Source organism: Bombus terrestris, chromosome 16 (genome assembly GCF_910591885.1).
Source record: "Bombus terrestris chromosome 16, iyBomTerr1.2, whole genome shotgun sequence".
In the NCBI taxonomy this organism is placed as follows: domain Eukaryota; kingdom Metazoa; phylum Arthropoda; class Insecta; order Hymenoptera; family Apidae; genus Bombus; species Bombus terrestris.
Window position 1 is genome coordinate 4,329,968 of NC_063284.1, and position 24,970 is coordinate 4,354,937.

A 24,970-nucleotide genomic window follows, 5' to 3' on the forward strand; every position below is an offset into this window, starting at 1 on the left:
GGACATTGTAAGGAACCAGGATTTTAATCTCTTTCACTGCCAAGAAGGTAGGATAACCAGGAGAAAAAAGATAAGATTTTAGTACATGTATATAGATTGCTGGAGAGCAAAAATGTCATGGAAGTCAGTACCTTTCTGAAATCTCCCTGAATCACCATGGGGGGTGGTTCCTTGGGGCGCAACTGGTTGGCAGGTGCTTGCCTCCCAGGACTTGCACTGATGTCTGTCACTTCCCCCCGGCCCTCCTGCATCAAAATTAATGTATAATTAGTTTCACTTTCGTAATCTATTTTGTATTAGTAATTGCTTGGGCAAGCTAATAGGTATTCATAAAATTTTATAAATTGGCAAAATAAAATTTGGTATTATAATCAGTATTATTTCTTTGCAATACTTTTCGCCATGTATCTGCACTATTAATTTGGAATATAATGTAAGAGTAGCGCTATTGTAAGGATTTTTCATCATACAGGATTCCTGACTTCATTATGGAGACGCTGCAAAGGTATTCAAAGTATCTTAAATGAAAAACATAGAAAAGTACAAAGAAATTTATTGGAATAAACAGAAAGGAAATCTCTAATTCATGTCATAAACCTAGGATCATGCGTCTCCTTAATTGATCCTCAATAAAATCACAAATAATCTTGGAAGGAAATCAAAGGAAGTTTCGAAGTACTAAGAGAAAAATTACAGGGGGGAGCAAATAACAAATTGAATTTTTAAAGATAAACATAATAATGGAAAATGAAAATGTTTGGTGCACGAAAGGTATCAGGGGGATTTCCCTATCAGCTTAAAAGCTACAGCAAATCGGGCAAAATGGGAGGGGAATTTTCTTCGCGGCGGTTGCATGCGAGATTCAATCAGTGTGCTGATTAGAGGCTCGTAAAAATTGCAAGCGTTCTCTCTCCCAGCCGGCTTTTACCTGTGAAATTACGGACAATCAGAGATGCACGCGCTTCAGAGGATCCGCCGAAAATAGAAACCGCTTTGTCGGTCACCGATGCAAAGGCGCCTACTCACCACTACTCACTGCTGCCAACCCAGGGTCGGGAGAGATAATAATCAACCCCGTGCAAACATCGGTCTACCATCCTCAATTTTCCCTTTTCTCCTCGTTCAGACGAAATTAGACGGCTTATTATTAATTCGGTTTGCAGAACCACGGATTTAATTGGTTGCTAAATTTTGCATGACTAATTTGAAAATTCTATAGCAATTTGTAATGAGATTGTAAATTGATTCAGATTGGCCCCCTTCGCCCTATATTTTACAACATTATTGGTAAAAGTAGAGATTCTACAGTGGACTTCATACTTTTCTACTATAGCTAGTAATTAAGTCCTTGGTTATGATATTTTAGGAATTAAACACAGTTTTGATATATGAATATGTAGATTGTCTCTAGAGTTTCTATCCCATCTAGTCATTTCTAGGGGTAAAAACCTGCTTGTGTATCCAGTTGATAATTAGGAAACCCCATAGATTTGGTCATTCCACAAATGCACTTTCTATTTGGAAACTGGACCAATTTGGAAATCAAATTGAGCTAAGTATAAAAATCACTTAACCGGTGCTTAAATATTCCCCTAGTTGATCGTTTCTTCATTGGGAGATACTTCACAGTGTATAGCGAATTGTCTCAATTGTACACATCTTGAAACCAATAAACTACCTTGAGCTGATCAGGGTATGCAGAGGTTCCGTTTAATGCTAAGAAACTGTATGCACAAGTACCCTGATAGAACTCATTAAGAGTAATAAACAATGCTGGGGAATCAACCGCTTGTTACAAAAGCTGCTTCAATTAGAATTAGCCAGAAATGGCAACGTCTCCCTCTTGTTCTTTCATAGGACTTAAATCTCCATAAAGATCTCTATTCTGCTACTTTGTTATTAAGGAATAATCTGGCTGAGGATGTGATTATATGATCAATATGTCATGTATCTAATTTCTAACGAATTCATAGACAAATTTATACAATGATTTTTAGTTAATTCCTAAGTTTTGTTAATTCAATATTAAGAGCATTAATTCAAGAACTTTGAGCGACATTGTTAAAGAAGGAAAATTATTTTCTCAATGTTACTTCTAGGCCAAAAGTATATTGTATGATATACAGTATCCCATAGAGCATTCCATATAGGAATTCAGATGAGAATCTCAGAGAGTAATAAAGATACTAATCACAAGCTTTAAAATTTTCTCTTCCCATGAATGCTGTCATCCACCGATCAGAACCAAGTTAATCTCTTCTTCTTGTACCTCAGTTTCACCGTTGGTCGCTCTACATACCCATACTCCTATAAACCCCTAACACCATCACTACTACACCCGTATTCTCGCTTCATGCGTATCACATTTACTATCCTCTTTATAAGCATCCTACATCTAGTCTATATCCAGCACGCGAGTAGCCGGCACACGTTCCACATCGTAAGATCTTCTCTCTCTCTCTCTCTCCCTTCGTTCAAAGCAGATCACGCGATCCGGAAACGCACCCCGTGGAGGCATGTGAAGAGCACTAGCCACGCGGCGGAGCCGCACATCCGATCACAGAGGGACAATAAAGACATCCACACTTGCGCGGCCGATTTGCAGCCCCTTTTGTTAGACGTGTCCTCAGGAAGGCCGGCGGCAGCGGCTAGGAGCTCTTCAGCCTTGGTCGTGCAGCCCTCAGCACCCCTCTCCCTGGTCTCAACCGGTGTCCAGGCCCTCTGCTGCTCCTCTTTCCTCCTTCTCGAGGTGTCGAGGTCCGTCGTTCTTGGGATAGTACGTTTATCCATGCGTGCTACACGAACACAGTGGGGTCTACTACAGTGGGGTCGTTACAGACCTCCGACACAACTGGGCTACCGGTCCACCCTAGCACACTATCCGGCCAGTCCACACAGGGAGACCCAAATTAGGTTTCTCTCGTTCGATGGTGGAAACCGCACACGACACCAGGGGGTCCGGACACGCGACGCAGGTACGCGAATTACCTTACGGGAGAAGAAACAGCCCGTATCACCCCTCGAGAACATCCTCGCCTACCCCATGCTGGCTAATATGGCGGGAAGGAGCGCTCAGGAGCGTACGAGGCCGCGCCTGCGCCCCCATGGTCACTACGACACCGGGAAATGGAGTGTGGGTGAGTATCGACCCGATGTGACGTCACCGTAGCCCACCACCATCCTCGACCAAACCTCCCACCCCTGTCTTAACTTACTCTGTCTCTCGCGGTGATTCTCGGTTACGCTGCCGCCCCTCGTTTGTTCCACTCGTTTTATCTCTGTCTATACGTTATAGTCGTCTCGCTCCACCGGCTGCCGGGTTTCTCTGGCTACGTCTACGCGTTCTGCCAGCTCTGTGCACCTCTCTGTGCCGTTTGATTTCTGCTATGCTCTCTCTCTCTCTCTCCTTCTGTGCAGGTTTTTCTTTGAATTGGGATGTGCTTCTTCTTACCGTGACTTTTTTGTTGTCGCTGATTGTTGAGTTTCTTCGATGTGGTGTATCTGGTTTTTAGGTTAGGTTACACTTGGCGTCTTTGAGATTTTGTTAGGTTCGTTTGCTTTTTGATTCATTACAAGGCCATTGATGAGTGCATTGAAGAGTTTGTGAAATCGGACAGGGATTAAGGAAGATTAAGATTTAATGTAATATATTAAGGGCTGATAATGTTTTTTGCAGAGCAAAGTGAGAACAATTATCGAACAGTCATCGAGGGATATCAAGAAACACATATTGGGATCGTTGAGAGACCCTAATCATCTTCGACTGCTGAGAACACGTATCTATTGTGACCAAAGACTAATTTTTTTTCATAATATTACGAAAGAATTCCTTGTACTATGTGATGCAAAATTGAACAGAGTCTTGGAGAATCTTGTGCAGAGCAGATTTCCTGCTAATCTGAGAACCTGTTTCTCACCAGTATCTCCTTTCGTCTTGCAGCTCGCCTGATCCAACCTAGACTCTATCAGCTCTTCTTCATCATCCAGAACTATCAATACTCCTTTGTGCTTGGTCCTTTCTCCTCCTCTTCATTTCTCACGATTTACAACCATGTTCCTTCTTCCATCTTTCATACTCGCCTCAGAGAACAGATCCTCGTCATCGATCTTCCCATTATTTTTACTTCGACCCATTTTACCCTGCTTCGAGGATATTCATTTATCCGGCTTTTATTTCGCGATGCAGCCCGTTCTTCTCTAATTGCATCCAACTCGCCGCGTCTCTTGACATCTTTCTACCATTCCCAACAATTCGTTTTATCCACCAGACACGCACACAGAACGGTTGTACGGTTCCCGATCCCCTGTGTGCTTCTTCCTTTATGTAAGCCATAAACGCTTTTCTCTGTCTGCATTGCTATTCTTTCCAACTTTCCCCACCGCAAATCCTGCCTCTTCTCTGGCTGTAAGTTGCTTATTCCTTCAACTGCTGATTAGTTGCAGCGCTGTTTGACTTTACACAGAAATGGTCCAATCCTAGTTTCTCTGTCTGCCAACTTAACGACACACAAACGTTATTATTTGAATGTTGCCGTGGATCCTTTGTCTCTGGTGTTATTTGTAATCTGCTTGTTTAATTAGGGGAATTTATAATGTCACAAGTTAGGCAGGTCGTTATTTTAGGATCTTAGTCCAAAGCCGAAAAATTTTATTATAGCGATATAATGGTTTTGATATAGTAATCTTTGCTATGGTAATCTGTAAAATGGAACACAATTAAGGTAATCCTGGTATCTTTATAGTTTTTAAAAATTTGGTTGATAAATTTGTAAGTCAGGTTCTTTCTTCATTTAATTTCTGTAACAGCTGGGAATAAAAGATGATTTATAAAAAACATATTGTCATATGTTCATTCATACCCTTTGCTACAACTTCTTTTCGTTTCATCATCTTATCATGTGCAGAATCTTGGCTCTTTCTACCTTGGTTCCGCTCATAATTTTCCATCTCCTTCGTCCAACCAGCTCTAATCTTCGATTTCTCCACCTAACCAACCCTAATTCTCACTGTCTTCATCCTGTTTCTCCACGTATTTATCTCTCACGTGGCTTCTTGTCCCTCTACCTGGCTTCTCTTTCGTTCTTTCTCCATCGAGCAACTCCTACAGGGTTCGACAACCCCCTCCACTATAAAATCTCGTCGTCTCTTGCCTCTGGCGAGGAGGTGCAATGGCTCGTACGCGTCTGCACGTAGTAATGTTACCCGTGACGGAGGTGCTGATGGTGGTAACGGTGGTGTTAATGGTGGCTGCGCTTCCAAGCTGCAGGAAGAATGCCTGTAATGGCGCTAGCGGACCTCACGTTAATGTTTCGCTTCTCTGATTGCAACCGAGTCCCTTCCACGAATTCTGCATTCATTGGTAGGGTCTCGGTTAATCGTCTAAGGTCCCAGGTTCTTGCTTCTTGCGACAGATCTATTTTGTTTTCTGTGGAATTATTTTGGAATGGAATTTGGAGGTTAGGTTTAGGAAATTCGAGAATACATTTATTTATGGTATTGATGATGTGTGCAGAAGTAAAGCCCTGTTGGAAGATTTTTCTTCTAGTAGTAAATTATTTTGAAAGCACGACTACTGATGCATACTAAAATATAACCATTTGTTATCAGAGTATACAGTAGAAAATACTCGTTTATCGTTAGATATACAAGAGAATATACTCATAACGCTTACGTATGGGTCCATAGATGCACGGTGGAATATACTCGTACATCTTTAGAGCCATAGTGGAAAGTACTCGTTTGTTATCAGACACACAGTTGGATATATTCGTAAAGTATAAGCGTGAGCCTTGAAACACACAGTAGAAGACACTATACGTCGTCAGACGCACAGTGGAACATACGCGTGACGCATATGCGTGCGTCACTGGGTACAAACGTATTAATAAAGGATATTACAACCTCGAACTTTGCTCTTTTTTTAATCTGTGAATATTAAACTATGAAGTTAAGAATAGAATGTTAATGAGGGAATTTTAAAAAATTCCTCTTCCATAGATTGCGAGTAGATACTAGTGAGTTTCAGGATAATTATTTGTATGGAAATATGAATATTCACATATTTCAACAAAGTGTTTTCGAAATCACGCGGAACTGGATTTTGGGTCAGATACAAATCGAGGTCGAGCGAACACTCTGGAAAGCAATTCTCTTCCATATACAAACTCTGGGAACCAATTATTTTCTCATTATCCTTGCTCCTGGCAGCCCGTGACGCAGCCAGAACAAAAATGTCGTCGTTTCCTAAAATAAAACGATGAAAATAAAACTTCTATTATACTTCATTCAGAAATTACTATATCTTCTCTTATATTTATGGGATCAGAGTCACCGAAGTTTATTTAGAAATTTGCGTCATTAAATTCGTAAAACAGAATCAATAAATACCAAAATTCATTTAGAAATCATTGTACCAAAAGTTTCATTCAGAAATCACTATATCTTCCATGAGATCGCGTTCAACAACCTGGTGAATTGTCTTAGAGGCAGCCATTAATTTTTTTCAGTTTGTACCGAACAAGCACCGTGTTTGGAAAATAAAATTTCCCCTTGTTTTCCAGCCGTCATAAAAACCAACGTCTTTTTTTTCTTTTCGAACGAAAATACAGGTCATCAAGGTCTTTTATTCTCTCCGTATTAGGCAAATTATTTCACGAGGAATTAATTTGAATGGGAGGTGGAGAAGGGAGGTTGGGCACTTTTTCTTCGGCGTGGCTGGTATTAGAGCGTGGCGTTTCATTGAGTTTCGAACGAAATTGTTGGCGCAGGCGTGACGACCTTTGCACAGGAACGGCCGGATTTTACGTGTCCTGAGCTGTGTGTCCACGCCTCCGCCTCGTGGATCCTCGTTTTACCGTTGTTTCAGCGTTTTAACGCGATTAACCGTGGTCCCGCTATCGAGAACCCTGTTGGATGGATCGCTTCGCTGATCGCGACTGATTTTTTAATCTTTCATCGTCTCTTCATTCTATGTAACAAATCATGAAGCAACTAAGCTTAATACTGCTTTTCGACCTAACTTATACTGATTTCTCTTCATTTGGATTAGGTTAGGTTAGGTTAGGTTTCGCAAGGGGTCTCGCTACAGAAGAAAATTTGAAACTAGTATCATATATTACTGACAAAAGTAGATGTGAGAATTTAACGGACTCTTCATTTACTTTACGTCTGAATTAGGTTCAGTTTCGGTTAGATTTATCAAGGGGATTCACCTTAAAGAACAATTGAAAATAGTGCCATGGAAGAATAGTTTAATAGATGTTTCACTTACTTCAGATTTGGGATAGATCAAGTTCCGTAAAAGAAAATCTTTCAATACAGTGTCACTGTAATATTACTTACAAAATCATGCTTAAGAGTAGTCTACAATTCACTCTCTTTAAGTTAGGTTAGGTTTCGTCTCGAAAGAAGATCCTTTAATATTGTATCATATATCATTAGTAAAAGCATATTAAAATATTCAAAAATAATATGAAAAATTCTTCAGCAAATATAATCAAAACATTAATAAATTTAATATGATCGAGAAAAGTAAAAGAGAAAAAGCTGAAAGAGAAGATTTATAAATCATTTCGGTTTCGCTAATCGTTCACAGGGCCAGCGCAGTTTTAACGCAGCGTGAAGCGTTAAATGAATTACTTTCAAAGCTTCAAGTGGCTATTTCGTGGCTGACGGAGTGTGGAGAAGTGGGCAGCTCTGGGGTAGAGAGAGAAAGAGATTCGATGAAGGGTCGAAAAACGTGGAAGGAGGGCAGGGGGTTAGTCTAACGTCGAAACGTGTCCCGCTGGGCTGGATTCAAGGCGGCCGATTTACCGCGGTTCTGTTTCAATTTGGCACCGCTCCATTGGCTCTCTCTCGTTCAAATCAACCCCAATGGAGAATAAAATGAAACCAGAACATCGATACCAAAAATTACTTGAAAACTCCTTGATATGAACGTAAGTACCTGTTCTGACTAATGCTATTGTTATCAATACGAGGTTCAACCCAATACAAAATTATCAATCTCGAATCTAAATTTGATATAAGCAAATTTTCTAATTATCGTTGATAGAACTGATATAGTGAAATTTTAAACCAAGATATCATGATAATTTTACCATCAGGTATCACAAATCATTTCTAAATTGATATTTTATTCTCTGTATGTAAGAACCAATCTTCAGTATTCCCTAAATCTAACCTCAAATATTAAGTACGGTTTTGTAACACAGGACAGCAGTGACGGTCAACTCTCTAACCTAAAAATGAAGAAACTCTAAAAATTTCACAAACCAAACCTCAAACGCCAAACAAACCTCAGTAATATCCAATTTCTAACCTAAAAAAAGGAACTCACATAAGCCTTCAAAAACCAAAATCAAAGAAATCGGGCCTTTTTGCTCGATTAGATCAAACGATGAAAAACGATGGTGCAGTATGAAGATAGGTTGACCACGACAAAATATAGAAAAAGTGGAAGGATGGTCGAAGGGTGCAGCGGGTAAGGGGAGGGAGGTAGCGTAAAGGTGGAACAGCGTAAAGCTACGCTGCTGCGCGTAGTAGCCCGGAAGTATCAGTAGTAAAACGTAGTAGTAAGTAGTAACGGCGGGTACGCAGGCGTACGCACGTTCGGCATCGTTCGGGGTCGAAAAAATGTACGGCGGTGGGAGAGATTCGAGGACGAAAGGGAACGAGAAGGAGGATCGTTTGTGGTCCACTGGAAGGAGATGCAGTGATAGTGGTGGGGATAGGTTGGAGTTATGGTGGGGAGAATGGTGCCTGGGTGGTGGGAGAAAGGGGAAGTAGGACGGACAAGGACACCGGAGGAGAGGAATGGGAAGGTTGTGGTGGGATGGCCAGTTGATGAGAAAAGATGTGTAAAAGAAGAAAAAGAGCTCGAAGCCTGCATGGAAGAAGAAAAGATGAAAGACGAGGGAGAAAACTGAGTAAGGATAAATGAAGTATGCTTTGCAAGAGAGCAAACTGTGGAAGCTTAACCCATTAAGGACTTGTGGAATAATGTGTAAATGCTACGTTATTGGAAAAAGGAGATAAAATATATATGTGTTTTATAGAATACTAGATAAATTGGAGGTATGAAAGATGTTTCCATGATTTGAGAATCTAGGTGATTACCGTGGTATAAATATCTTGACTTTTGTATATGGAATTATAGGATATAGATAGACGAAAATATAGCGAAGAAAGATATTAAAAATATTTTTGAAATCATCTTCCATAATCTCAATGATGAAACAATAGAATTCAATGAAACAATTTGTCTAATGAAAAAATAAGGATAACATTTTGTATTAACGCGATCTGTATTCTTAATGGGTTAAAGAATGGCATATAAGGAGGAGTGGCAGGCGAGAGCATTCTTGGGAAAGAAGAATACCGAATGTTAGGCCAGACTGGGCAAGAACAACTGAAGTATACTCAAAAAGGGACGCGAAGTATATAGAGAAAGGGCGGATGGTACAAAAATTATTGATGTGTACTTTGAAGAAAGACAAAAGAGATAAAAGAGGATAGGCAAACACGGCAGGGACAAAGAATTGGAAACGGAAAAATGGAATCCAGATAAAACAATGAAGAAATAAGAAGAAACAAAGTCGGGGTTCAAAGAAGAAACAAGGAATAATCCTACATGTAGGGAAAGGTTTACATGCGCTCAATGTGATGTGCAGAATAATCAGAAGAACGTATGCTGGATGCCATCTAAAGCAAGACACATGGGTGGCTAATCTTTAGTTTGGAGTAGATTAGCATTAGGTTCACATTTTGCTCTTTCTTGGTGGTGAACAAAAGAATCTTAGAAATATATAAGGATACAATATTTGATCACCTACGTATCATTTAACATCCTATATAGACAAAAAAAGACTACAGAAGAAATTAGATAGTCCAACAACAGGGGATAAGAAAAAGGGATCCAATTTCACGAATATCCAACATAACGATACTATTTCTATACCTTCCGGAACAGAATCTTCCTAACCTATAACTATCTACAAAACCTTCTTCTGCTATTACAAATGTGCTCGAAATACCTACAAAAGTGTTTGACCCTACATCAAAATTTAGTCAGCTACATATTTTCGTAACACCTTATATATAGGAAAAGAAGTTAAAGAAGAAACTAGACAATCGAAAGACGGGGAAGGAGGGTAAGAAGAAGAAGAGACAGACAGAGCCACAGGAAAAATTCAGAAACAAAGGGCAGTCTGTACGAGGAGAGGGATGAATCCTGCAATACGATGCTCGGTCAACGCGCCTGCGTCTCACGATCCTGAAGTAGCTCGAACTGAACTGAATTCATCTACTGTGCACTCTCTCTCTCTCTCTCTCTCTCTGCCTCTACACATACGCGCGCACATAAACGCGCACGCGCCTGAACGAAGGTGTGTGGGTGGAGCCACACTCTTCTTTTTCACTCGGTCTCGAACCCTCTCTGTCCGGGTGTTTGACCACATTTCTACACTGGGTCTCTGTGTGCGCGCGCTATCCCCCTCTGGAGGTCGATGCACGCCAGTGTGCACTCACTATATGTCTACCCGGTCTATGTACATACGGGAGTACGGTGAGAAGTACGTACGCAGCTAAGTACAGGGGGGCGCCTGTAGCCCGTATGTACGCAGCCAAGTACGTACAATACGTGACATATATTGCGCCAATGTACTAGCTTTTTACCAAGTTAATACGGCTTCTAAGCGAGCCGTTGATTGCAACAAAGCTGCGTGTCCAATTTTTTCCCTTTAACGGATTCATCGCGATTCTTCCACCTTTTTTAAGCTACTGGATAACTTGGTACTATTTACTGCCGGATAATTTGTGCTTAGAGTGGTTACAGACTCTTATTAGGTCCTAGTTTTTTTTTTTAGTCTTATTTAAAATTTTAATGTTAGATGCCGGTTTTTGGAGATTCTAACGATAATATTAATAACCCCGATCGTAAATTATTCAGTTTCTTCGTTAAAAGATTTTTCTTTTAGTAGTACATTTCTTCAAAGCAAATAGACGTCGCATATATTTACGTTTCTAGATATGTTGAATCATGGTGTATAGGTTAGGATCTTACCGGTCTTTAGAACCTACAGTCTATATGATTCTTAAAAATAGGAATCTCAATTGTAAAGGTAATGTGAGCTGGGATGTGGGAAATGGGTAGAGGAGTCACCATAATTCTTTACAACCAATCAAATTTATGAAATAAAAGAAGCGTTTGAGGTTTGTATTACTTAATGGTCCTCAGATTTTAATAAACTGGGAGATTGCTTTCTTTGAAGAGGTTATGTTTCAATGAAGTTTTATAAAACTTCTATATACGGTTACCGGTTTAAGTGGAATCTTTCAGCGAAGGACGAATGCAATAAAATTTTCGGCAATTCCTCTTCCACCATTACAATATACACACACACACACACACACACACACACACACACACACACACACATACCATTCTATTTATCTTGTTCCACTTTCACCAAGCATCGTACAGTTCCTCTTCAACTAGGTCACTTTTATTGAATTCATAAAATGCTTTTGGGAATTTAATATCGATTCCAACCACTCTCACACGATGTCAGGGATGCAACACCAGAATTAATCCCTTGAACATGCCTGTTCCAATTGATATTCCTTCGATATAGATCAAATGCTTCTACAATACGAAAATCACAGGAATTCATTGTCTGGGAATTGCATTATTTCAGCAGCAGAACATGTGACTAGACGTCAATTTTTGCTAAGAGAAAAATGCAATATCTTAATTAATTTATTTTGCACTATTTCTACTAAATTTTGAAAGTTCATAATGATTTGCCCCAAATTGATCGTTCAATACTTTTAAATCTGGCGTTGCGACATATTTGACATAGCATTTTTATTATGAAAAGTGACTTATTTCCGTGCAAAATGTCAGGAAACATTAAAAATAGCATAAATGATCGAGAAAAATATTGTGTATTCACCGATCATCGTTCCAGATATGAAACTCTAAACGAATACGGTCTTCCTAATGACGCAGCATATGCGTCATGCTTCTTTTCCAAAAAGAAAGAAATTTGGCTGGCAAACTTTTTTACATTCGCATACAATGAAAAGTCATTTGCACGATTTCTGAGCTGCAGTATGTCTGACCTCGAAGAAAAAGAAGTATTATACGAGGCATGCGTTACCAGAGTGCGTAGAGAGTAGGCGACATTAATAACCAGGGTACAAGCCACGGAGCCGTCAAACTTTCGCAATTAACAACGTAAATTGCTGGTAACCTTCTCGAACTGGCGAAAGAGGAGCATTTCCATAAATTAATAACGTCAGTCTGACATCGTCATCGCGGATTGTAACCTTCGACTTCAGCAGTGAATCGCTGACCAAACTTTTCAGAATTTGTCTACCACTTCGAGGATGCGTTCTTCCTGCAAGTCGACTGGCAACTTTCGAGAAATTCTTTGGAACCAGCTAACTAATTATTACTAGCATAAACGAGCGATTTTGAAATTGAGCAGTAGATGAACTTCTCGCTGAAGATTCCTTAGGTGGAAACTATTAATTATTAGTTTCATAAATCATAATAGCCATAGTGGTGTTGCGGGATTTGAAGTTGAAGGCTCGAGTGACGGGACATTGACCGATCTAAATATCTTTCATCTACAAGGATATGGCAAGAACAGCAATTTATCGTTTCATATGTTTCCGTTACAGTTTCCACACGCAAAATTGTAAGAATATGCAGAAGTACTGTAATAGATAAAAGTAAGTTTAGCGAAGTAAATTGCAAAAATTTAATATTAAAAAAGACATAATATCAATTTAAAAGAATTTATGAAGTCAGATATAGAAAGAATTTATTAATTTCTCGAAAACAGGGGGCTATGCACTCAAACCTGTTTGCCGCTGTTTCACCATCAACCTAAAATATGGAATGCACAGATAGGAAGAGAACACCAAGTCATTCGAGATTTCTCAGTTCTTGTCATCTTCTTATTAGGATGAAGCAAAAGGTTATGATCTTTTGAATAGGAATCGAAAACAGAGACCAAGCTGAACATGATAATTGGAATAACAAATGAAGGGAAAGCGAATGAAAAATTTGTTATTTTATTAAATTTTCCAAAATCCAACGCGTATCGGAACAATATTTCTAAAGAAATACGATAATCACCTTCGTTCTATTTCCAACAATTCGCAAAAAAGGCTCTTCCTCGAAAGGAGAACTAGCGTTGTCCAATCCATATACCAAAGATGTCTCTAACACTCAAAAAGAGTCTCCTAGAATGCGATTCCGATAAAAGGAACATTCTGAAGTGGGCTTTGGACAAGCCTGAAGAGAACTTTCGACTCCGTAGCGGAGTCGGTCACTCGGAAGATATCGGCCCCGGAATCGGCCATGGGAAAAGAAAGAGCCGCTTATTGGGTAATCCTGCTCGTCCGTGCACAAGCTACGCCTATAATCCTATCGAAGAAAAATACAGGAATATCTCCGTCTCTCCTCGATTTGCTACGCTCGAGAAAATCTTGCCAGTTTCCAGGTTTCATGTAGCCACACATACCCATTATTTATATCCTATTCGTGATTCCATTGTTGGTATCACTGCAAGAAGAAGAACCACACGCAAGTTAACGCGTGTTTCATATCCACTATTGTTTCTTAACACTTTACCGACAGATAGCCGATTAATCGGTTTTTTGTCGCCGACAATCTTTCTCATTATTTGAGCAGTAATTTGTTATTTAGTACCAAGGTACCTTGCTCAGTTGCGTCAGTTGCGTTGCTTTGTAAGCTGCCACATGCTACCAATGAACGAAAAGAATAGTATTGGAGAGTCAAAGCTAGTGGTCGGTAAAGTGTTAATCTCAGATTACATCGCATCATAGTTGTCCTCCTGTACAATTTTCCTGTACTTTTCCAGCGTTGGTAATTTTTATTATTTTTTTTTATTTTGAAGCGACAACTCGTAGTCGTTTAAGCAGACAGATTTTCTCTTTCTCCGGTGCTCTTATGCAGAAGGATTTTTCTACTGTTAAACAGAGACCACGTATAGCATCGTCACGTAGTAGAGATTTAACAAACCTGTCTACGAAGTTGTTTACAGTTATCCGTAGAGATTAGGCGAGAATTGATTTACGTGGACGCGGAAGCCAAAAGTTGTGCAGGTCGTTTGTCCGTTGTTACGCGTGCTCTACGCGCGAGTGTCGCTTTCGGCAACTACGAGTGCACTCGTTCGTTTGTTCCGCGGCTGTTTCCGAAAATCACCGCCTCGCAAATTGTCCAACTTCCGTCGGCGAGACAGACACTTCGAAAATTAATTGTCCGGCGAGAGTGCGCTCTCTCGACACTTCGCACCATATTTTTTTCTTTTTCATTTGATTTCGTCGAATAATTGGAGAATCCAGGTCCGAAGTGTATTCCAAATGACCCTTAACTGACGATGTCCTTATCGATGTTACTGATATATCTTCTACCTCCCAGTTATCGTAATTTCCCTTTGGCTCTGTCCCGTCAGATTATAAAAGTATCTTCCGTCCTTCGATCTTTTACAAATTTCACTGGAATAATCCGATCGTCAGAATAGAGTAACATTAATAACCGTATCTTCAATAAAGAAACTAACAAACGAACAAGCTGCTCATCCAATATAAAAGTTTGTAAAATATAATGGCGAGGATGACGAGGTGGGAGAGACGTGCAAACATTCCAGCGAATTCACAGCGGCATAATGATATTTCCAGGGCTTTTCGTTCACAAAGGTTGTTGCACCGTCCCGCATAAAAATGCGCACAGTGTCCGCCCTCCAATAGGAACCCCCGTGCTCCAACTTTTCCAATAACTTGCGTGAAAGGACTGGCTAGGCAGGTGTACGTGTGTACCTGTGTGTATGTAGGAGAAAACTAGCGTCGTTCTAGGGGTCGACCGAGGATTAAGCATGGAATTTTCTGCGGCAATTAGGTGCTCTATCGGTTCCCCGTGTCTCTTCGACGTCATTTCAAATGGTTTTTCAATTTAATCCTCTACGTGTAACTGTCTTATCTGGGATTTGTCGCCTTCCTTAAGATCCGTTTGACGATCGTGCTTCCACTTGCACTCATTTGTCTGCCATAAATAACCAGATAAGAAGGTGTATGGTAAATATAAATGCTAAGTGTATTTTCTAGTTAAACGGATGATTTTCAATTATTATGAAATTTTTATTTCTGTCGTAAACGTAAGAAGAACAAGGTACTTTGAAAGCCATTATAATTATTAATTTAAATTTGTTTAAAACTTCATAATGAATTTATTCAAAAGCTCGAGCTTACTTAATGTTTCACAAATGTATTGTATTTTATAGCAGGTGACAGTTGTGTTTGATAAAGTTACCATTCTCTTCACTATCACAAGTACCATTATTTATTTCTTGTAATGGATATATATACATAAATTAATGATTCACGAAAGGTAAGAGTTTAGATGGAAGTCTCATTAAACTTTGGAATGCTTTCCAATATTCTTCCGCTTTGCAGCCAGATTATACACGGTGGAATTTTTTAATAAGCACATTTTCCAATGGAATTCACCAATAAAATTTCACCTTGGGTAAGATTGCCTCTCAGATTTATTACAGTGATTTCACACGAATCGTGATATGGTATTTCCACGTACAGTCCAATACCGTGGAAAATAAAATATTTTCCAATATTTAAAATTTCATCGTGCAACCTTTAACTATAACTTCCCGTGTCTTCTGAACGTGTTGCACAGTTTTAGCCAAAATATGGCTAAATGTCGTCGATGTGAGAACCGAAAGCTGAAAAAATTAACAATCCTCCCACGATCCCTCGAATCTTCTTTCGTTTGAACTAAATTTATTGCAAAGTTTCAGTCGAAATATCCATTCAATGAGAGCATTTTAACGAAAATTTCAGCATCGTGAACGACTAGAAGATAAGAAATAAGAAATTCTTCGATAATCCTCTTTAAATCTTCCTCTTCAAGAAACATCTTCTCTCGTTTTCCAAATTTGTTACAAACATTTATACACAACATGCTCTCGATTTTGCGCATTTTCACAGAAATTCTACCAACATAAAACGGTAATTAATGTTGACATTAATAAAAGTACTGACAGACAGTGAAAATAAAAAATAGTAATAATCGCAGCGACGTTTATACGAAATATTCTCAAGGAATCGCCTGACTCTAGCCTTTAGGTCAAACATCCTGATTGATCAGATAGGAGGAATAATGGAGATACGTAGCAAGTTCATGAAATTGGGTGTAATTGGACGAACGTGAGTAATTCAATCTGTCGAAGCATCTCGGTCAAAGGTTATAGAATGATGTCGAGGATCGATCGCCGGTTTCTAAAGTAGATAACCGAGTGCCTCCGCTAAATGTCAAACGTGTGGCAAACCCTTTGAAAAGTTCAAGATCAAAAACGGGTAACGTTCATCCCGTTGATCTTATTGTCTTCGCTACGGATCGTGCATTACTCCTTTCTCTCTGAAAGATCAAACTAAAAATCGAGGGGAGCCAATTTTTGGCTATAAAATTGCAGAACGAAGAACGGAAACTAAAATCTGTTGAAATTTATTTGTGATTAGATTTTTCGAGGTAATGGAACATTTTCAGAATAACTGGAGCTTCCTTATGGTTTTCCAAATTGTTACAATTAATACGTTTGATAGGGATTCATGGTTTTGTAAAATTTCATTTGGTCCTAGTCCTGGAAGCGATATAAAATTTAGTATTTTGTCAAAATTTGTTGATTGTTATAAGAATGTGTGATTTTGCAAAATCAGATTTAAACCTAATTTTGTAAAACCCGGGAAATTCCTTAATGTGAAAAGTTGTTACTTTTAAAGAGATATGGAATGTAATTTGTTAGTCAGAGTAATTTTAAGATAATTTTTCGGTGACACTGTGGTTGCAAAATCTGTCATAGACCGTGGCCTAAATTATTGGACATTATCGTTCGCAACCGCAGCGCATATGTTCAATTCGACGCTGCACATTGGAGATAATTTGAACGTTCGCCGACGTCTCCCGTAATTACATTATCTTCCCGAATCAACCGGAATAAATTTAGTCGTATGCACGTTGACGTGGTTTATTCCCGGGCAATCACCCTAATTGTCTTGATTTTCACCATATTCTTGAGAACACTCGCCAATTAACTCCTTGAGTTTGCAACTATGCAATTATAAACATAAACCAAGTTACTTACAATAAACAATGTATGAAAGAATTTTATTACTTTTAAAATTACATGTAAATCAGATTCTGTCATTAATTGTACATATAAATCCATACTAACTGTAGCTAAGTTTACATTACACTTTATCATCAATTTTACAGGACCACAAACTTAAACTAAGCTAACAGGTACAGTAATTGGATAATTACAGTAATTAGACAAGAGAGCGTCACAAAATATTTTATTATTCCTAAATTAGATTTAAACCAGAATTTGTCATTGATTATTATATTCATTTTTTACATTTTATTTGATTATAGTGTAGATTGCACTTCACCACCAATTTTATAGAACCACAGAATCAAACTAAATTAGTGTATACATAGATTAGAAGATTTTGACAAGTGTATTTTACTTCTGAGAATTTTCTATTTCTTCCACAATTGGATTTGAACTAACAGCATTTTATAAAGAAACAAATATACTTATGTATCAAGAGATTATATTTCACAAATTACCAATACGAAGATCAGACATTGGAAACATATTTTAAGAAGAAAAATTCAAAGTTGCTAAACCTTTCTGGATAAAAATTAATGATTGAAATCCTCCAAAGAAGCATAACATAAACAAATGTAGCTAATCGTCATACAGTATCAATTGAGGATCAAGGAATTACAGAGTGACTCAATAACAAGCAAGAAAATGTAACATTTAGTAAGAATGAAAGGAAAAGAGAAAAAGAATCCACGATAGAGTTCACGTCTGTTAAACTCTGTGTCTGCTGTATCAAAGCTAAAAATCCCCCGGATTTTGCAGATACCTTTTTCACTTATTTCTTCATTTAACATGCACATCGCACGATTGACCCATAGCATTTTTTTCGCGATGCATATCAAAGATATCGGACACACAGCATTCCAGCGGAATCAACAGCCAACACATGTATGGAGAAGCCGAGAGAGAGAGAGAGAGAGAGAGAGAGAGGAGACCAACGAGCCTGAAATGAAACGGAGTTCTCTTCAAAGCCGAATATACGCGGCCCATTTACAATAAGCAGAGAAATCCATGTGGCTCTGTGTCCATTCGTGCCCCAGTCAGGATTATTTTCCCTACTTCATGCTCGTTTCTTCGTTTTCACTTTGTACTCTCTGATGGAGGGATAATCAATATATCAGTTAGCTTTGAAATTCTTCTATTTTTAGGCAACTAGTTCCTCCTTTTTTATATATATATATATAGAGAGAGAGAAATGAGCAAAAATTGTACTAATTATAAATTGCAGCTTTATTTAGTAAATATTAGCATGAACAATTTTCCATCACAATAATCTTTCACTTATATTATGTACTCGTTTTTAAGAAGAAAGCTCACCATTTATAGATGTTATTTTTGGGAATTCTTCACTGTTAGTTTACATTAAATTTCTCTTTTGTCCACTACAGGTTCTACCATCCATAAGATTCTATTTTTATTTTTTAAACAAACAAAATGACTATGAATTCCACAAGTTGCTATATCTCTAATTTTAAATCTAATGTTTCCTCATTAACTGATTTATTTTCTTGAATATTTCATCGAATAAAATCCTAATTCATATTTAGCAAATATTATAGCAGATATAGGTGTGTGCTTGACCGAGTGTGCCAAGCAATGGAGTGTTTCAGAAAGAGGACCATAGAAATTAATCACACGGTTCCGAGTCTCTTTTCATAGACAACCAACAGGATTTATAGGCGAGAGTTAACATGGAATTGAGAGGGACACCCGGGACTCATCTTTCTCGCATGGATTGTTTCAGCGATCGCTGTCACCGATATTTTTCCGTCCGCCGCGTGGAGTGCGTCCTTTCCTTTCCGTTCGATTTTGTGGAAAAATTTTTATTCAAAAACAATAATCCTCACAGTCGCCTGTGCCAAATCCGTCTCGTGGAATCGCAATTCCTTTTATGGACAGATATGCGAAACGTTTCAAGCATTTTCTATTCGACAATATACGATTTCAATATCTGGCTTGGTATTTTTAAATGCATTCTTCGGGATGCGGACATCACAACATATGAGATGCAGTGGTGAGTATATGGGCTGAAATGGGTTGCTACAGGAGTGTTATATCTCCAAGTGCAATATTAACACGAAATAATCGGGAAGAACCGTGGAGAGTCGGGGAGAGCCAAGGAGAGATAGGGAGATTCGATTATGTGTTAATCCATTCATTAAGTCTTAGTGGTCTATGTATTGCTTTCTTGAGTTGAATTATTGACTTTAAGTACAAAATTAAAGCGAAATAATCGAGGAGAGCCGCGGAGAGCCAGGGAGAGACAGGGAGAGACAGGGAGAGACAGGGAGAGACAGGGAGCTCTAAATGTGGATTAAGTTACTGATTTTATCTTAGTAACATGTGTTTCGCTTTTTAAACTGGAATTATTCACTCTAAGTGCAAAATTAAGGCTATATAATCAGGGTGAGTCAGGGAGACCCAAATATGTATCAAATGTCTGAAACGAGGTTACGTATGCGTCGATTCTAATATTCAGCCAAAGAATTCAAAATAATCTGATGGTTTTACAAGAAACTAAATTACTCAAGAAGAAAATAATCCGGAAGAATCATGAATAAAAGCAGGAAGATTCAACTGCAGATTTCATGTCTCATACGCAGCAAATTTCGATCGTCAATCGATAAAATCACGTCTCTCAAATCCAATAGAAACTCAAACTGCAAATACCAAAAACTAATTTCGTCTAGAAAATTACTACGGTCTAAAACCCAAGTAAAAAACACTGACAATAAAGGCGGCTAGTGTCGAGGAACGGGCAATGGGAACGGAGGGGTAAAAAATGGGGCGAAAACGTCGGAGGGTGGAAATGTCGGACGAAACGGAAGTCCCTTTGATTTTCAGGCGAGCCGCAATTATCCCTCTCGCACGTTCCACATACCGGAACTGGAGCAGTCGGATCGTTACGATCCCTTCTCTCTCTTTTTTTCAGTCCCTCATTCTCCTACCCTTTCTTTCATGCCACCCCCAGCGAGCCCTCGTGGCCGTGGCTCACCGCGAAAACGCATGAAAAGATTCACGGAAAAGACTCTTGGGGAAGGATGCAACCAGCCTGAGGGCACAAGAACTTAAAGAGGGCGTTGCAAGGAGAATGGAGATAGGCAGGGAGGGTGAAAAGGGGATAGATCGGTGGTAGCAATCGTGGAGACAATACCAGCCGGTTGAATGAGAGTTTCTTGTTTGTCGACGTCGACACGGACGTTCGACCTCATTAAAAATCACTCGTTTTCAGAGCTGATTCGGAAGGCCACGGTTAATCACCCGGGGGGAGGCGGGGGAGGGGGGGGGGCACTCGAAACGCCTTTTATCGGTCCACGTAACCCCCTTTGTCTTCGCACTCTGATCGTCTCTTCCGCGTTCCACGTTTTATCTTCAAACGAATCAGACCGGTTTTATTTGAGTAACGTGGAATTTTCGAGGTTTGGCGAGTTTCTTTTGAGAATTTCTGGCACTGCAAGTGGCTTTTGGATTATTGGCGTTTGCGTGTTCAGTGTTTGCAGGTTTAGGCATATTGGCAGTTTGAAAGATTGGAATTTGAAAAAATGTTATTTGATATCTTGAGATATACTGGATGCTTTGAGAATTTAGACTTCTCAGTTTTGAGATACCTGTATTCTAAGAAGTTTAGATTTTAAGAAGATATTGCCATTCGAAGCGTTTTATTTTATATTTAGGTCTTTCATTGCGATTGTATCAGTTTACAACTTGAAGAATTTCAATTTGTGTTTGCATTTGTGAATTTCAGGATTTGATTTCATTTTGGATCTCTGAAATTTGGTATCAAAAGTACCCATCTAAAAGTAACATCGCTTCGACATTTATCTTTGATATCGAATAATATTTCTCCTGATACACAATGGCTATTTAATATTCGCTAGTAGGATACGATAAAAATGAAGGCAGTTTAACGATAACATGATTGATTTTGCATATAGAATCGTGTGTAATAATGGCTAAAGGCCAGATAGTTTCGAGCTACCGGTTAGAAAACGGATAGTCCCCTATCGATAGCGACGACCCTTCATCGGTTTAGCATCGACACGAAAAGTACATGCACACGAAGCATTCGATCGGGTACACACAACCCCACACATATTCGAGAGGATAGTAACCGGGTGGTTGATCGTGTGCGAGGCGTCCTTTAGCAGCCTTCCGCCACCCTTCTTTTCCGGGTCACCCGTTACCCTGACGAGGGAGGTTTCATAATTGAGGACCAATTGTCGCGTCGCGGCTATGCTGTCGTTCAAACCGAATGAGAGGAGCGAAGTAAAGAGGCTGGAAAAAGAGGAGAGCCACGGAGGAACAAGGAAAGTGAGAAAGATTTAACTACGGCTGAAGTTGATCAAGCTTTGGCGAATTGTGATTTACTTCTTTATATCGAACTCTAAGCAAAATGTAAAACAAAATCTTACCTATTAACTAAATTTCTATGACTTGTGATTTGCTTCCTTAAGTTAAATTCCTCATTCTAAGTACCAAATTAATGCGAAATGACCAGGGAGAGCCAGGGAGAGCCAGGGAGAGCCAGGGAGAGTCAGGGAGAGCTAGGAAGAGACAGGGAGATGCAAATATGGATTTACCTATTAATTGAGTTCCAGAGGCTTGTGATTTGCTTCCCTAAATTAAATTCCCCACTTTGAGTTAGTGTTTGAATATTGAATATCTTGTTGCAATAATTTTATTAGCACCCTTCATTAATTTCAATGAATATTTGTTTGCCGCTTTGTTCATCTCTTGAAGTCATTTTGTTCAAAGTTAGTCGCGTCTGTTTGGTTAGCAGTAATGATTCCGGATAATTTTTAGCTCGGTAAGGGACATCAATTGTTGGGAACAACGGCGAGAGAACGGAAAGGGCAGAAAGGGCCACGGAGACCAGCGAAAGATAATTAGATATTGATTTCGCATTAGAGCCGCGTTAAGTTGGACGGCTATTCATTAACCTGTTATAACGGAGGGGTCCTCGTTCATTGGCCGATCTATTAAAATCAAAGGATGGTCGAGACCTTCTGCATATTACTCGCTCGTCCAACCTTCTTTCTCTTCACAACGTCTCCCTATTCTTTTACCATTCCCTTTGAAAAAGACTCTCCCCATTGTCTTGGAATGCGACTGCCTAACCACCAGGTCTTCTTGTCCCTGGTGATGAACTTTACTCGGAAATATACGCGTTCAGAGTTACAATTTTCTTTTTGGAAACTTTTGAAATTACGTATCAGGCATGGAAATTAATTGGACGCGTTCTTTTTAAATTTTAGCATTTTTCCATCCTTTAAGGATTTTACGGTATCTATTAATCTTAATGTTTGGAAAATACAGTATGTGACATAACCTCAAAGAGTATTGATAGACAAGATGGCGCCTGATAAGATTCATATTAAACATTGTATACTTTTCGCTTTCTTTCGAAATTAGAAATTTTGGAAAGCATATATTAATGAAATCAATAAATAAGCAATGAATTTATCTGAAATATAACTTCGAATTAATTTCTCTATTTGATAGAAATTTTCTTCTTTCTTTGAATTTCTTCTGTTCATATATTTTATCTACACACGAAGAATTTTTTAGCGTTATGAAATAAAATATTTATCCAATATTCTATGGTATTTCAGGTCGAGTAAATTCCGTGGAAGTGGGACTAGAACGAAATAAGAATTCTCGACGAGAAAAAGCTTCATTGTAGCGAAGAAAATCGCCGGATTGCAATGTAAAGCAGTGGTACTTCTTTCCCGGAATGGCAATCTAATATTTAAATCTTCCTGGAAGTAAGGTAGCTCGAATCGAACGCCCCGGGTGTTTCACGAGAAGATTCGTGCGAAGTACATTGTCGTGAAGGCTAAACCACAATTCTACGTACGATATTTTTAACAGTTCCACGTTCTTCGCTTCACCGTTTCTTCCGTTAAGTAACCTAAGACGAAAAAAGGGAAAATATCATTTTTTGAAGCTTCTCTTAACATCTTTAAAACCTTTCTAAAAACAAATTTAAATTTCACACACTTTCTAAGCATCCATTAACGTGAAATTAATCATATCAAATTATGTGCCCACCTCAAAATCATTCAAATTTTATCACAGCTATGTTTCACTAAAAATGTTATTTTATTTTCATTATATATAAAATAATTGGAATGGATTTAGTATATTTTTCACCCTGTATATATGTGTCAGTATCTTTTTAAGGCTTAAAGAAAAATATAGGAATCAATTGTACCGTATTCATCAAAAGGAACAGGTCAAAAGCTTTTAAAATATTCAATGGGCCAATTATCCCCGAATATCGACCAATTAACGCAAGCAACTATTAAAAAACCATTATGCGCTGAAAGGACGACGTGTTCATTAAACACGAGCTACGTAGAAATTTGTTACTCATCGCGTGTCCCAGATCGATAGCGGCGCTATTGATGTCGATAGTAGATGAACGAGCCATAATAAGCCAGCGTTCTGGATAGGCGAAAAGTGGTAATTGTTTTTGACACGTATTCAATGATGTTTTTCAAATTTCCACCACCATGGAACCTAAAAATACTATTCTTCGCTATTTCTTCATATATCTCTAAATATTTCTGATATAAAAGAAGATAGACGTATTAATTAAAAACCAAAATAAAGTTCATAAAAAACTGAAGAGAAAATGTAGAATAAAATTTTTTCGGGACAAATCGTTTTTGAGAAAATTGAATTAAGAAAAACTGGGCGTATGCCAAACAGTTTACCCTCGAATTTTTTCAATGAAAAAATTCTTGCTACATTTTTTATATAGCTTTTGGCGTACAACTGATTATTTAATTTAAACTAGATGTACGATATATCGTATAATTATATTACTTGAAATCTTTTTTTGTGCAATACGAATTCTTGTATTCGGGTCGTGGCTGAATGATTTAGCCAAGAAGCAGTCGGATCAATCTAAATTTGTAGCACATCGGTTGTACAACCGATTTTGCAATGGGAATGCAATCCAAATATACGATTTGTCAATGAAGGTTTCTGTTACAGACGAAAATATACGTCGTGCTCTATATTCTTATTTCTAAGTCATTTTACACGTCATTGACGTTATTAAATTCTTAATAAATGTACTGACTAGTTTTTTTTTATATAAGTTTTTTTTATAAAAAAATTTTACTGCGGATTACAGCATTTTTTTTTTACAGATTACAACAAAATTTCAAATTAGAAAAGTTTTAAAAATGATAAGGTTTCGTATTATAAAAATTTAGAAATATATAAGAATAATACTAAACATCGTAAACGCTAAGATCGTGATTTCTTTCGAGACACCGGCTATGCCACGGCCATCCTTACGAAATATCCGTATCGCGTGCTCGATCACACGTAATGCACTCCAACTGCAACGACTACAACGTCGAGTTTTCGCGGAAGCATGCAAAATATTCGAGGCTGTCGACACGCGTGATACGCGGAAGGAACGTAAAGCCGGCTTCCGGAAATCTACACGCCGGCTTATGGAAATACATCAAGCCGGAACTGGCTTTTACAATGTCAGTTATCTACTTCTTGTCATCAAAACCAAATTTGTCCCTAGAATAATCCTAGGGATCCCTAGAAAGTTATAATAAAATTCTAACAAATTCTTAACTTTATTGCGTCATTCTCCTTTCAAATTTCAACAATTGAAAAGTCTGCCATATTTTACAAGTAAAATTGATTTAATAAAATTTATGCCAAAAGACTTTGTGTCCAAATTTTTAAAAATTACCGTGCCAACAAAATAATGTTGGACTTAA

General features: G+C 38.5%; 1 protein-coding gene and 1 long non-coding RNA gene across 13 annotated transcripts in view; one reads left to right on the plus strand and one right to left on the minus strand.

Annotated features, from left to right (window-relative positions):
• Nucleotides 1-24,970, minus strand: part of LOC100651665 (rho GTPase-activating protein 100F) — a 66,668-nt gene that overhangs the window by 27,060 nt on the left and 14,638 nt on the right. For 10 of the 11 annotated variants that reach the window (XM_048413277.1, XM_048413281.1, XM_048413279.1 and 7 more), the window contains exons 1-2: nt 2,506-3,031; nt 132-245 (exon numbers count right to left, since the gene is read on the minus strand). In XM_048413277.1, coding sequence (XP_048269234.1) covers nt 132-245; nt 2,506-2,790 — 399 coding nt within the window. In that variant the 5' untranslated portion in view covers nt 2,791-3,031. Of the gene's footprint in view, nt 1-131; nt 246-2,505; nt 3,032-24,970 lie in introns of those variants that run through there. The other variant, XM_048413280.1, reaches the window with a different exon arrangement.
• On the plus strand, nt 3,003-23,649 carry LOC125386545. Of its 2 annotated transcripts, none has more exons than XR_007226797.1 (3): nt 3,003-3,137; nt 3,677-7,937; nt 22,829-23,649. It is a non-coding gene; the product is annotated as an uncharacterized LOC125386545 (long non-coding RNA). The 2 variants fall into 2 exon arrangements; XR_007226798.1 differs by having other exon boundaries at nt 3,037-3,137; nt 7,595-7,937; nt 22,829-23,648.